Genomic DNA, 13,846 nt, shown 5'->3' on the forward strand with positions numbered 1-13,846 from the left:
TGTAAATGTCAATGAATCACTTTTTTAGTAAATTAAAGTAAGAATCATGAAGATTAGTCAAGGTTGCCTGAAACAGATGCTCTCGATTCCTCGCTTCCTCTCTTGTTCTCTGAGTGTCGTTAGGGGACAGTTACATAAGTAGAGTACAATGTGGTGTTTTTGGTTACTCTCATGTATTAATTCATTGATCATGCCTTCATTGGTTTGTATCTCCTGTGGGCCAGGCCTTCAGGGAATCCAGCAATGATTTTCTAGGAGATATTATTTAGTCTCTCTGAAGAATTTATACTTGCTCCACATTATTTAAGTTTCCACCACACTGTAGCTCATTCTGTCCATTCTATTTCAGTGCCATGAATCTGGACAAATTTGAGAAAGGCCCCAGGGAAATTTTTCATCCTGAGATACAGAAGGTAACAGAATTTTATGCTTCATAATTGTATAAATTTGATCACAGTGTTAAATTAGAACTGATAGATCATCAATGATTCTTAGCTGAGGATACCAACCAGAATCACCTGTGGAGCTTTGAAAACATCATCATGGAGACCCTCACACCTGAGGCTCTGATATGCTAGGTCTAAGGTAGAGGCTAGGAATCTGTATTTTTCAAAAGTTCTGTGGGCGATTCTGAGGCATAGCCACAACTGAGAACCACTGAACTGTATGGTCCTCAATCCATGAACCAAAAGGGTGTATGTTCAGAAGGATCTTATTGGCTTAAAAGCCAATCTTTTTACTGAGTGATGTAGAATTGTGTGGAATGTGAGGGTTTTTTTAAAAAAATAATAAAATACGAAATGTGCTTCCTGAGCTCTAACTCATGTAGAACTCTGTGCTGGGTACGGTAGAGGATAGGAGGCGTCCAGCCTGTTTTCTTAGGACTTACTGTTAAGGGGAAACAGTCTGCCCTGGAAGAAAAAAAGTTTAGAGTCATAATCGAGGTAATGATCCATTAGAAAAATGTCAACCAAAGTTTTGTCTTCCAATTTCAATCAATTTAGCTTTGAAATTCTCCCCTTGAAACTTATAAACACAGCATCACTAGTAGTGTGCCAGTTATGTGTCAAAGCTGAGCTTCAAGGAGTTGGGTATGCCAGGGCAGGGTGACAAGGGAAGAGGCTGGAGAGGCAGGTTGAGATTCTTTCCAGGAGGCGGCAGGGAGCCAGGAGAGTCCTTAAGCAGAGGAGCATTGTGCTTAAATCTGCTTTTTAGGAAAATGACTCAGACACATGAGGAGGATAGATGGGCGCATGAGCAATCTTTGCTTGCATAACTTTGAAACACAGTTAGCTTTTAAAATAAAGTTATTGGCTCTCAGCTTACCCCAAATATATATACTTGTGAATTCCTATATCTTTTGTTTTAATTTAATCTTTAAAATAGTTTTGTACCCTAACTCAACCCCAGAAGGAACTGAGGCAAAAATGAGTGTAAGTTAAACTTTAAGCAACTTTAAGCCATGCTATGCTTAAAAGTAATTCTATTTATTTAGTTATTTATTTATTTAATTGAGGTAACATTGGTTTATAATAACTATATAAATTTCAAATATACATCATTATTTTTCGATTTCTGTGTAGGCTACATCATGTTCACCACCCAAAATCTAATTACCATCCATCACCGTACACATGTGCCCTATCACCTATTTTGCCCTCCTGCCTCCCCCCTTTCCCTCTGGTAACCACCAGTCTAATCTCTGTCTCTATGTGTTTGTTTGTTGTTCTTCTTGTTGTTGTTTTCATCTTTTACTTATGAATGAAATCACACGGTATGTGACTTTCTCTGACTTATTTCACTTAGCATAATACCCTCAAGATCCAGCTATGTTGTCACAAATGGCAAATTTTCATCTTTTTTTTTTATAGCTGAGTAGTATTCCATTGTGTATATATACCACATCTTCTTTATCCGTTCATTCATCCATTGATGGGCACTTAGGTTGTTTCCAAGTCTTGGCTATTGTGAACAATGCTGCAGTGACCATGGGGGTGCATAGATCTTTATGCATTCATGTTTTCGTGTTCTTTGGATAAATACGCAGCAGTGGAATAGCTGGTATGGTAGTTCTATTAATTTTTTGAGGAATATCCATATTGGCTTAAAATGGAAACCGGTGGCTGCAGCAGTTTACATTCCCACCAGCAGTGTATGAGAGTTCCCTTCTCTCCACATCCTCTCTAACACTTGTTGTTTCCTGTGTTGATAGTTATAGCCGTTCTGACAGGTGTGAGGTGATATCTCATTGTAGTTTTGATTTGCATTTCTCTAGTAATTAGTGATGCTGAACATCTTTTCATGTGCCTCTTGGCCATCTGTATGTCTTTGGAAAAATGTCTGTTCAGATCTTTTGCCCATTTTTTAATTGGGTTATTTGTTTCTTTGTTGTGGAAATGTATGAGTTCTTTATATATTTTGGATATTAACCCCTTATCAGATATATGGTTTGCAAATATCTTCTCCCAATTGTTAGGTTGTCTTTTCATGTTGTTGATAGTTTCCTTTGCTGTGCAGAAGCTTTCTAGTTTATTTTTTCTTTTGTTTCCTTTGCCTAGTGAGACATGGTATTTCAAAAGATGCTGCTAAGACTGACGTCCAAGAGCATACTGCCTATATTTTCTTCTAGGAGTTTTATGGTTTCAGGTTTTACATGCAAGTCTTTAATCCATTTTGAGTTAATTTTTGTGTATGATGTAAGATAATGGTCTACTTTCATTCTTTTGCGTGTGGCTGTCAAGTTTTCCCAGCACCATTTGTTGAAGAGACTTTCCTTTCTCCATTGTATGTTCTTGGCTCCCCAGTTGAAAATTAGCTGTCCAAAATTCCTTATAGCAAACTTTAAAACAAATTAGAATTATAAAGATGCCAGTACCGGTGCGGCCTTGTCACTTCATTTGGACAGGTTCTCATTCTTAATCCTGTCCTGCTTGGAAGCTGGTTGTGACCCCCGACACGGGGCCCCAAAACCCACGGAGCCCACTCTGATGCTTCTTTCTGCATCTCCCTGCCGAGCAGACTCCCTCAGCAGACTTCATCTGCTCAGTCTTCCCTATCTGCTTTGTCTCTTCCACAAAATAAGAAAGGACGAGAAAATGAAATAGGGCAACCTTCTGCCTATTTATAACTATGTGCCTGTGTTTTACCAAACAAAAGACGCTTTTAGGCTTTCCCTGTGTTTGTGTTTTGACTTTCTTTCCCTTAGCAAGAAACTGTTCCTGAGCTTTCCCTCCATCCTGTGTGAGTGTGCACGTGCGTGTAACTTAGCACCAGTTTCACTGCTGTCATCAGGCTTCTGTAGGGTTCCCTTAGGAAGCCTTGAGCAACAGGCTTTAGGTGTAGGGGAGAGAGTGCTTACAAGTCACTGGAGCCAAAAAGTAAACTGAAAATAAGCCATTTGCATTGTAAAGAAGGCATCTTCCACCAAGTGGGAAAGTGGCTGATGCTATTTAAAAACGTTACCCATCTGTTTCTGGCTGCTAACTGTAATAACATTTTTCTTAGCCAAAATCTTTCCAGAAGCAATGTGTGATAACCTAGCTTTAAATGGATAGAGAAACCTAGGTGTCCATGTGTTTCTTCCTGCTGTTATGCATCATCTTTGTTTACAGATAGTTATGGTATAGCATAATTTTCCTAAATGACCAGTTAGTTTATAAAAACCTGCAGAGCTAAATTTGAATTTTTAAAGCACTTCTAGAGGGAAAAAAGTGGTGTAAAATTCAGTAAACTGAAGCTTGGCATTCACAGAAAGTCAAAATAAAATGATCACCGTTAAGAATAGACATAACTTTTCAAACTTTATTTGACAGGACTTGCTCGTTCTTGAAGAACAAGAGGTAAGTAATTTTATGAGATATCTGTTCCTGCTCTGCCTCCATATTTATAAATGTGCTTCTCCCTTCACCATAAACACAACCTTTTCTTTCAGTCAGACCTCTACACGTATTTGCACAGTGTGAGTCTCTTATCACTGAAAGACTTTACTGACATGTTTTTTCAAGGTATATTTCAGAAGTTTCTATGCAGCTGCCTATAAAGATATAAAAACAATCAAGCTACTTAAACATGCTTGGAAATATTCCAATTTTAATCTTGTGATCAGGGTGAGTAATGAGGTTTTAATTTTCATTAAATTAAAGATAGGCTGTTTGTGCTTTATAAGCACACTAGATTTACAGAATGCCCTGTTTCTTTGCATGTTTCCAGTGTTGCCCCACTTTAAAAATAGATATTGGGTTTTCTAAGTATATAACTAACATAGGCAAATATCCAAAATATTATCAATAGACAATTGAGTAAATAAATTATAGTTCGTGCATACTATTCATCTCAGTAAATGGCAATATCATTCCTCCAGTTGCTCAGGCCAAACGTGGAAAAATGCTTAACGCCTCTCTTTCTCTCACACCGCCTGTCTAATCCATCAGTACATCCTGTTGCCACTTCCTCAAAACATATCCCTAATTCAAACATTTCTCACGGCTTCTACCACAACCGCTCTAATCCCTTGACACTGCCCGTGTCATCTGTGGGGACTATAGTGGACCGTGCAGTGTCTCCAACACTGCTCCCTGCTTCTACGCTGGCCCGCTGTTCTATTTTTCATATAGTGTCCAAATGGTCCTTAAAACCTGTCAAATCTGGTCATCCCTATGCTCAAGACTCTAATGGCTTCCCATCCCACTCATATTAGAGCCCCAAATCCTTCTGTGGCCTGCTTGGGCCTGCGTGATCTGGCCCGTGCTACCTCTGCAGTCCTCTATTCCATACTAACTACAGTGACTTCCTTATTCTTCCACCTCCCCAGGAATAGCCTGCTGTTCCCCGCCGCCAGGGGTGCTCTTGCGCAGACATCCCCATGGATCACACCCTTACCTGATTAGGATCTCTGCTCAGAGAGGCCTTCCCCAATCACCCTATCTAAAATAGCACATTCTGCCTCTCACCCTCTGCCCTTCTGCACTGCTTTGTTTTTCTTCTTAACACATGTATTTTCATTTATTTATTTTTTATCTGTTGCCCCCACTAGAATGTAACCATAAGAGCAGGGACTTATTTTTGTTCACCACTGTATCCCCAGATCCTAGAACAGTGCAGCTAGAGGACACAGACTCAATATTTGTTGGTTGAATAAGTGAATTATGTATTGATTGAATGAATTATGAAATACTGTGATGCCATTAAAAAGAATAAGGTGGAACTTTATTTACTGGCGTAGAAAGATTTCCATGACATAGTATTTACTGAAGAAAAAAAATCACAGCACAGTACTTACAGTATAATCCCAGTTGTTTTTATAAACAAAGATTTATATGTGTATTCATTCATTCATTCATTCATTCATTTGATAAATATTTATTGAGCTCCTACCATGTGTGTACCATGTACTATTTGAGGCCTTGGGGATACACTGATGAACAAGACAAGGTCTCTTCTTCATGGAGCATACAGTCTGGTGGGGTAAGACAAACTAAACAAGTAAACAAACAAACATAAACGTGCTAATATCAATTGCCCCAAGAGCTGTGAAGGAAGTAAAACAAGGTGGGTGATGTGGGGTAGGGAGTAGACTTTCCACATTAAATAAACAGGGAAGCTTTCTCTGAAGCAGTGACATCTCAGCTGATTCCTGAACATGGCGAGGTCAGTGCACAGAAGGGGGCTGAAAGAATGCACCCCAGATTGTTGGCAAGAGTTAGTCTGGGCAGGGTAGTGGAAGTGTAGGTGGGATGCTGCAGAGCATGGGCAGAGGGAGATGTCTACATTGTTATCAATATATTATCCATGTATGAATCACGCTTGTTGCTAAAGAATTCATGAACTCCATGTGTGATTTGTAAATGGCAAACAATAAAAGTAATACACATTTCTGGCAAACATTTGAAAAATACAGAAACGCACAAAAGATTAAAGGAAAATATCACCTACAATCACAGAGAAAACTAGTATCACATTTTGGTATATGTTTGTTATATTTTATGTAAAATTAGGATTTTACTATATATGGTTTTTATGTCTCAAAATTACTCATTAATTCACAGATATTTATTGAGCACCCACTGAGTGTGTGCAGATGCCTATTGTGACAAATAAATACAGAAATTTATAAACGGGAAATGTGAAAGCTCCCCCTACTTCGCCTCTTCCACCCTCCCCTGAGGAACCCCTGTTAGCTGTTTGGTGTATATCCTCTCATACCTTTTTTTGGATCTCCCAAATTTTGAAAAAAAAATAACTGATGTCTTTATTTCTCAATTTTATTGCCTTACTGAGGGGATGTTTGCTTGAAACAACAAGAGCATTTATTACAATATATTTGAGGGATGTGAGCAGTGGTCACCATCTTTCAGAGTTTCCCCGAGAGCTGTGTGGCCAAGGCAGTCCTATTGAATCCTGCCAGCTTCTCACTAGGAGCTTTTATCCCAGTTGCACCCAGTTATAGTGATAAACTATCAGCTGCAAAAAATGGGCAGGGAAAAAAATTAATAAAAAACACTAGTGATGTTCCTGAAAGGTTAGCTATTTGGTAAAGTGTCGGTGTCCTGAAACCCATGTTTTGTTTGTCCACTGCGTAAAGACGCACCCCCAGGAGAGAACATGGTGTCCCAAGCTCCACACACGTGGAGAGGGTGAGAAATGTGTAGGAACGTATGAAACATAGAAATATGGAGGCTTGCCTAAATAAGAGTAACAAGGAACCAGGGGTGTCCGGTTTTGAATCAGGCCATCATTTCTTGATTCCAAAAGATTCCTCTGGAATCACAGAGACTTTAGGTTCCCCTCATACTTCACTTTCCTCAGAAGAAATATAATTCCTAGCATACTATTAATTCCCAAGAATGTGACTGCATGTTGGTTTATAATCATGTTGACTTTTGTCTCATAAAACTTAGAACTTAAAAATTAAAAGTCCCATACAAGTAGGAATTACAATATGACCTTATCTCTTTGAGTGTTTGAGCAGGACTTAAGTCCCAAGAAAACCAGTGTGCATGGATTCCCTTCACCAGTCACCTCCCTCCAGGGGCCCGGATCTGGTCTTGGGACCTTGAGAGCTCCCTCTCATCCCCCAAGATCCAGTGCTGCAAGTAGCAGTCAGCCTTATGAAGCACTAATGATGTTAGGTTGAATGGTTTGTTAAACTATGGTCTGTGATGGTCAAATAGCCCCAAATCAAACTATCCTCTCCTAAAATAGCCCCTCCTAAAAACTGCCTCCTCCAAAAATGTAATCCATTATATTCAGTGATACCTTGATTTCTAGAAATAGATGAAAACTCTGTGTTAGTCATTGACACCATTTGGGAAGCCCTAGAAACAAAATTATCTAAATGAGACCCTGTAAGTAATTTCAGGTACTTAACAAGGCTTTGCAACAGCAGTCTCTCTGGAGTCTCCACTGAAGTGAGAGGGGTCCTCAGCACGGGTTCTAGTAGCATGGTGCCAATCACAGAGCAGCCCCATGCTGCTTTTAACCACAGAGCTTTTAAAAGGTCTGGCCAATGATCAGGCAGCAGTGGGCCCCATTTCTGCTTGTAGCTCTCAGCTTCACCCCAGAGAAGACTAGCCCGTGATTTGGGAAAGAGCACTGGATCAAAAGTCAGGAGGCCTGACTGCCAGCTCCAGTCCTTCCATTCACTTAGTACCAGCCTGGACAAGTCTCGCCTTCCCTGGGCTTCAGTTGTCCTGTCTAAAATGAAAGTGTGGATTCAGTGGACCATAGGGCCCCTTCTGGTTCTAACAGGCTCTTAGTTCACGGCTCATCGCTCTAGTCATTGACCCAGTCCTTCTGCCCTTGGCTTGCTAGCTGTCCGCTCAGCTGGACCTGATCCCGGGCTCCTGACAGCCTGCTGGTTTGTTCCTCTAGTCCAGTGGTTCTCAACGTGGGGTCCCTGGACCACAGCATCAGCATCAACTGGGCACTCGTCAGAGATACACATGCTTGGGCCCTACCCCAGACCTACTGAATTGAAGAGTCTGGGAGTGGAGCCCAGCAATCTTTACTAAGGCTTCCAGGTGATTCTGATGCCTGGTTAAGTTTGAGAACCACTGCTTTAGTCTCTGTACTGTGATTCTAAGAGGGTCATCTGTCAGACCCCAAACTACTGTAGGTGCTCGTCAAGGGAAGATTAAGAATGGAAGAGGTGCTGGAGTCTTGGAGACGTGTGATTGCTGTCATCATTTCCAAAACAGAGAAAGAAAAGTTACGAAGTATAGAACCCTAAGGTGGATAGAGATCCCTGACAAAATTCTAAGAAATTTACCAAAAACTGGTTTGTGAGGAAGAGTTGATCACTTGGAAGCAACTTGTGAAAACTAAGTTGTATCTGCCCAGTTTTGTTGCTTTTCTCATTTATTATGCACACAATCATTTATGCTGTGAATATTTATTAATCCTGTCCAATATACCAAGCACTGTGCTCAGCACTGGAGATTCAATGGAAAGTCCGACATGGATGATCCCTCCTTCACGGGACTTGTGTTCTAGTGGTAGAAACAGACAGATATGCATATTCAATAAAAGAATTGCAAAGTGTGAATAGTGCTCTAAAGAAAATAAACAAGATGCTATGATGGAGAATAACAGTGGGGGGAGGGTGACTTTATATTGGGAGATCAGGGAATGCATCTCTAGAAATTGGTGTTTGAGCTGAGACCTGCATGATGGGAAAGAGCCAGTTGTGGAAGGAGCTGTGGAGGAGTTCCAGGTGGAGGGACCAGCTTGGGAGTGTCCTCGCTCTGTTTAGAAAATCACTATTACTGATGGGTGTGCATCTGTCTCTCAGGTATGAGGACAGAAAAATGTTTAGAAGCACAGCCTTAGACCCTGGCATTTTCAGAGTCTTAATTCTCCCAAATCCAGCCGTCCTGAATCCTGGCATTCTGCCTTGACGTTCCACCTCTGACCCATTGACTAAGGCTTTAAACACCTTTGTTCCTTTTCTGTCCCTTAATTGACCAAGAATTCCCCCATCTGGTGGTGGGTCAAACAGCCTTGCAAAGGTTGATTCTCTACCAACCTCAAATTTTTTTTTATTATGAAATACTTCAGGCATACAAAAAAAAGTACAGAGAATAATATAATGAAGACCTATAAACCCACTACCCAGCTTCGAAAAAAATATATTAAAAATGCAGTTGAGGGCCAGCCCCGTGGCTTAGCAGTTAAGTGTGCACGCTCCGCTGCTGGCAGCCCGGGTTTGGATCCCGGGCACTCACCGAGGCACCGCTTCTCCGGCCATGCTGAGGCCGTGTCCCACATACAGCAACTAGAAGGATGTGCAGCTATGACATACAACTATCTACTGGGGCTTTGGGGGAAAAAAATAAATAAATAAAATTATTAAAAAAAAAAAAGTGCAGTTGAGCTCCCTGATCCTATTCCTCTCCCTCCTTTCCATGTAGATGCTATTACCTTGTATTTGGTAGTTATCATTCCCACAGGATCTGATTTTAATCCAGTGTTTAAAGTTGAGGATGGTAGATTGAACGTTTGTACTAGCTACTTCTTAATTGGGTTTTTTTTCCCACATCTATTTTGTGACTTCTCAAGATTAAATATCTTTAGGAACTGGGGAAAATGAGCTTTTAGAATAAGTTGCCTGCAGTTTCTATTTCTATTTTTAAAAGAGTTCACAAGGTATCAGCCTAAGATTGTTATCTTAAGCTTCGAATTACACTAAGCTCTCCTTTGTGAACTGAGGTCTGGACTGCTGCTGATGGGTTGATCAGAAGATGATGCCAGTCCTGTGAGTTCCTGTGGGCTATTTATTTTGAGCACTGTTTTGCCGCAGAATGGCCCTGGCATCCTGCAGACACCATTAGTAATGAAATTACAAATGAGTTAACTCACATAAAAGTATAGTCTCATCTGTAAGCTATAAAAATTTATAAAAATAAAAGAATGAGTGTTATTCATATCGGTCAAAATTGAGATGGAGGGGAGGAAGTAATCCCCCAAGTATCCGTTCTGGTCACTGCACTTTTCCTAAGTAAAGAACAGCACACGTCATAGCTATGTATGCTTTGATGATAAAGTGAAATTCAACACCTTTTGTTGTCTTATTGTAAGGGCTCTGTGAATTTCAAGTTTGGGGTTCTTTTTGCCAAAGACGGCCAGCTCACTGATGATGAGATGTTCAGCAATGGTGAGTGTCTCTCCTCCTTTTTGCTAACAGAAACCCTCTTCTGCCTTGTTGCAGTTTTGACAATCCAAATGGAACTTGCCTGTTGAGTTGGAGACTTTAATACAAAGAAACAGCCAGTAGTTTTACAAAATTTGGGGGTAATTTTGTAGGGCAGTTGTTGCCCAGTTTCATTCATTTATTCATATGACAAATGTTTATTGGTCACCTAGTTTGTACCAGACGCTGGCACCAGAGATACAATCTGACTGGATAACTACATGGGATTTGGAGAATTTCGTTCTACATAGTCTCAGTAGCAGTGGAAGATTGTTCTCTGTGATTTTTATGGTTGGGAGAGCTATAAAATGGTGCCATTTTCCTGTTATTTAGCACTTTTCTTGTGAAATACCTGATTATTATTAATGGAAGCGGTAATCATGTTTTCATTTTGCAATACTGAACACCTGTGACCCCAATCTGGTAGTGGTGAGGTTGGCTAGCCTGATTCTGTAGTTTTCCTTTCCTTGGATTCCTGGGAATTGTGGACCCTCAGGCACGGTCTCCAAGAAGCAGCAAATGTGATTTCTCCATTCTGTTTACCTACTGCATACATCTGCAGAGCCTACTTAATTTTCAAGTGATTTCAGTGCATAGTTAGAAAATGAGGATTTGTTGATACCTGTACTTTCTTCACACTCTATCTCTTCCTACAGAAATCGGAAGTGACGCTTTTCAAAAATTTTTAAATCTCCTGGGTGACACAGTCACTCTAAAGGGCTGGACAGGCTACCGTGGCGGTCTAGACACCAAAAGTAAGCTTGCGTCTTGATCTATTCTGTTGTAATTTGTGTAATTTTTGGTCATCAGCCTGATCTGTATTTGAATTTGTAACCAAGATGGGGGAAGGGGTGGACTAGAGAGGATAAGAGGGAAGTTGAATTTCATACCCCGTCTGACACGGGTCCCTGGACATATTTGGTGGCTCCATTGGGCTTTGAAAGGCCAAATCCGCCCTCACAGCCCCTAGGTGGTGGCAGGGGTCGTGGTCTGCCTGACAATACTTGCTATTGAGCACTTCTGTGTGCCAGCCCTGTACTAGGCTCCAGGGATAAGCAGTGGATAAACCAACACGGTCCCTACCTCTCTAGGAGTTTATAATCCAGTGGACAACACAGACATTAAACAGATAATTATCAAATAGTTTAGTACTGGGCCGGCCCCGTGGCTTAGCGGTTAAGTGTGCACGCTCCACTACTGGCAGCCCAGGTTCGGATCCTGGGTGTGCACCAAAACACCGTTTTTCCGGCCATGCTGAGGCGGCGTCCCACATACAGCAACTAGAAGGATGTGCAACTATGACATACAACTATCTACTGGGGCTTCGGGGAGAAAAAGGGAAAAAAAAGAAAGGAGGAGGATTGGCAATAGATGTTAGCACAGGGCCGGTCCTCCTCAGCGAAAAAAAAAAAGAGGAGGATTGACATGGATGTTAGCTCAGGGCTGATCTTCTTCACACACACAAAAAAAAAATAGTTTAGTACTAAGTACTTAGAGGAACTAAGAAGAAAAAGTACAGAGTGCCATGGGGCATTTTGCCTAATCTAGGGGATTAAAGAAGACTTCCTGAGGGAGTGATGAGGAGGAGGAATTTGAGTGTCTTGAGGAGAGAAGAGAATTCCAAGCAGAGAACATTTGTGAAATCCCCGAGCCAGGAAAGAGCATGGTGTGCTCTAGAAACTAAGAGAATACCTTTATGGCTGGAGGGAGCGGAGGGAACAGAATGATGCAGTAAAGACTGAAGAAATGGGGAGGGGGGATCCCACAGGGCATTTGAAATCACATTGATAATTTTGGATTTTATTCGAAATGGAATTGGATGTCATTAAAGGGTTGCAAGTAGGGACGCAATGGGATCAGATTGCACCTTTGAGCAGAAGTGCTGGCTGCAGTGTGGAGAATGGTCCAGAGGGAGTTAAGAGGGACCAGTTCAGAGGCTGTTGCAACAGTGCAGACAGGAGCTGATGATTGCCTCTGCTGGAGAGAGGGTGGGAGGTTGGAAGGGAGAGGAGCGGACTGAGGCAATAGCCGTTTTAAAGGAGGACTTGGCAGGATCTACCCGAGGCTGATTGAACATGGGGGATGAAGAGGAGCAAGAAGCCACAGAGGACACCTGGGTTTCTGGCCTAAGCAGCTGGGTGGGTGGTGGCTCCAGCAGTGAGACTGGGAACATTTGAGGGGAAGCGGTTTAGGGGTGGGGGTCTGAGGGGGCAAAGGTAGACAAGATCACAAGTTTAGATTTGGGGTCACGTGCTATCTTATAATTATATAGCATTTCTAGTTTTTTCCTGTGCTTTTACTTCTGTCATTTTATTTGCTCTTCATAGTCAGTCCCTGAGGTAAGCCAGGCAGGGGATGCGAGGCTCACTTGGCCTAAATTTGATAGGCTTCAAATCCAGGTACCCTTACCCTCTGGGAGCCTCATCTCTCCACCAGCCCATGTTGGCATCGTTTCACAGGTTCTGAATGTGGAAAGGTTAGGCGATTTGTGAGAATTGCACTGTGAGGTACTTAACTGGCAGATGCAGGGATGAAATAGTTGGTCCCGGTTGTCAGGCCCCAGATTCCCCCCAATAAGCTATGTGAGCGCTCGGTGAATCCTGGAATGCTGGCAAGTTCATCCTCCCCGTTGCCAACTCTCTGTCTCTCTGTAGGGTCGTAACTACCCTCCTTGGAGCCTTTGCCATGGCCAGGCACTCTGCTGATTTACAAGTATAATCTTGTTGAAGTTTCCCAACATCTCTAATAGGAGTTCGATACTATTTTTATCCCCATTTTCAAATTAAGAAAGAGGCTTGGAGAAAGGTGAGGTGACTTGTCAAAAGGAACATAGCTAGTGAGAACTTGAATCCAAGTCTACCTAACTCCAAAGCCCATGCTTTTAATCACTAGACAGTTCTGCCAGTGACAGACTTCCTTTTGTTTTATGGACATAATAATCATTTGTATCTCATCTTGTGTTAATTTTGTCCTGTACACCAGCAGTAACTGGAAGGCAAGGAGTTGTAACACACTCTCCTTTTTAGCCAAGACTTCTCATGACCTTCTCTACTCCAAGGCAAGGTATGAATCAGACAGCAAGTAAGCTTAGAGGGGGAGGAAGAGGTTTCTCCATGTGGGCAGGAGCCTTGCATCAGTTGGAGAGTGATCCATACTGTTGCTTCCTCTCAGGTGGATAATCCACAATGATCTTCAGGAATGTACTAACTGTGTACTATATTCCCCTAATCTGCAAATAAAGACTATTTCCTTATGGTCTCAGAATTCTCTGTGCCCACTAAATGCATCTTTGTATTTTACAGATGATACCACAGGGATCCATTCAGTTTATACTGTGTACCAAGGGCATGAGATCATGTTCCATGTCTCCACCATGTTGCCATATTCCAAAGAGAACAAACAGCAGGTACGTGTGAAAACAGGCTCTTTGAGAACACACAAACCATCAAATAGTGATCTGAATGTGGAGAAAGCAGCATTATGATTTCATAGAATTAGAGACTGTATATGTTGATATATGAGTTGAACTTCAGGCACCAATGTAGGGATGTTGTTCATAGTCTGTGTATTTTAACTTGCAACAAGCCTTAGAAAAAACTGTCCGCACTGAAGCTCTCCCCTAGAAGAAATAAAGGGGCAGAAGTAATAGTGCACCTGTGT

At 41.6% G+C, this 13,846-nt stretch overlaps 1 protein-coding gene across 1 annotated transcript in view; it reads left to right on the top strand.

Moving 5' to 3' along the window:
* Positions 1 to 13,846, top strand: part of GARNL3 (GTPase activating Rap/RanGAP domain like 3) — a 152,626-nt gene that overhangs the window by 87,041 nt on the left and 51,739 nt on the right. The window contains exons 8-12 of the mRNA XM_058524085.1: positions 350 to 413; positions 3,813 to 3,839; positions 10,075 to 10,150; positions 10,843 to 10,941; positions 13,489 to 13,592. Of these exons, the coding sequence (XP_058380068.1) occupies positions 350 to 413; positions 3,813 to 3,839; positions 10,075 to 10,150; positions 10,843 to 10,941; positions 13,489 to 13,592 (370 nt within the window). The remainder of the gene's footprint in view (positions 1 to 349; positions 414 to 3,812; positions 3,840 to 10,074; positions 10,151 to 10,842; positions 10,942 to 13,488; positions 13,593 to 13,846) is intronic.

The sequence above is a fragment of the Diceros bicornis genome, chromosome 28 (genome assembly GCF_020826845.1).
Source record: "Diceros bicornis minor isolate mBicDic1 chromosome 28, mDicBic1.mat.cur, whole genome shotgun sequence".
NCBI lineage: Eukaryota > Metazoa > Chordata > Mammalia > Perissodactyla > Rhinocerotidae > Diceros > Diceros bicornis.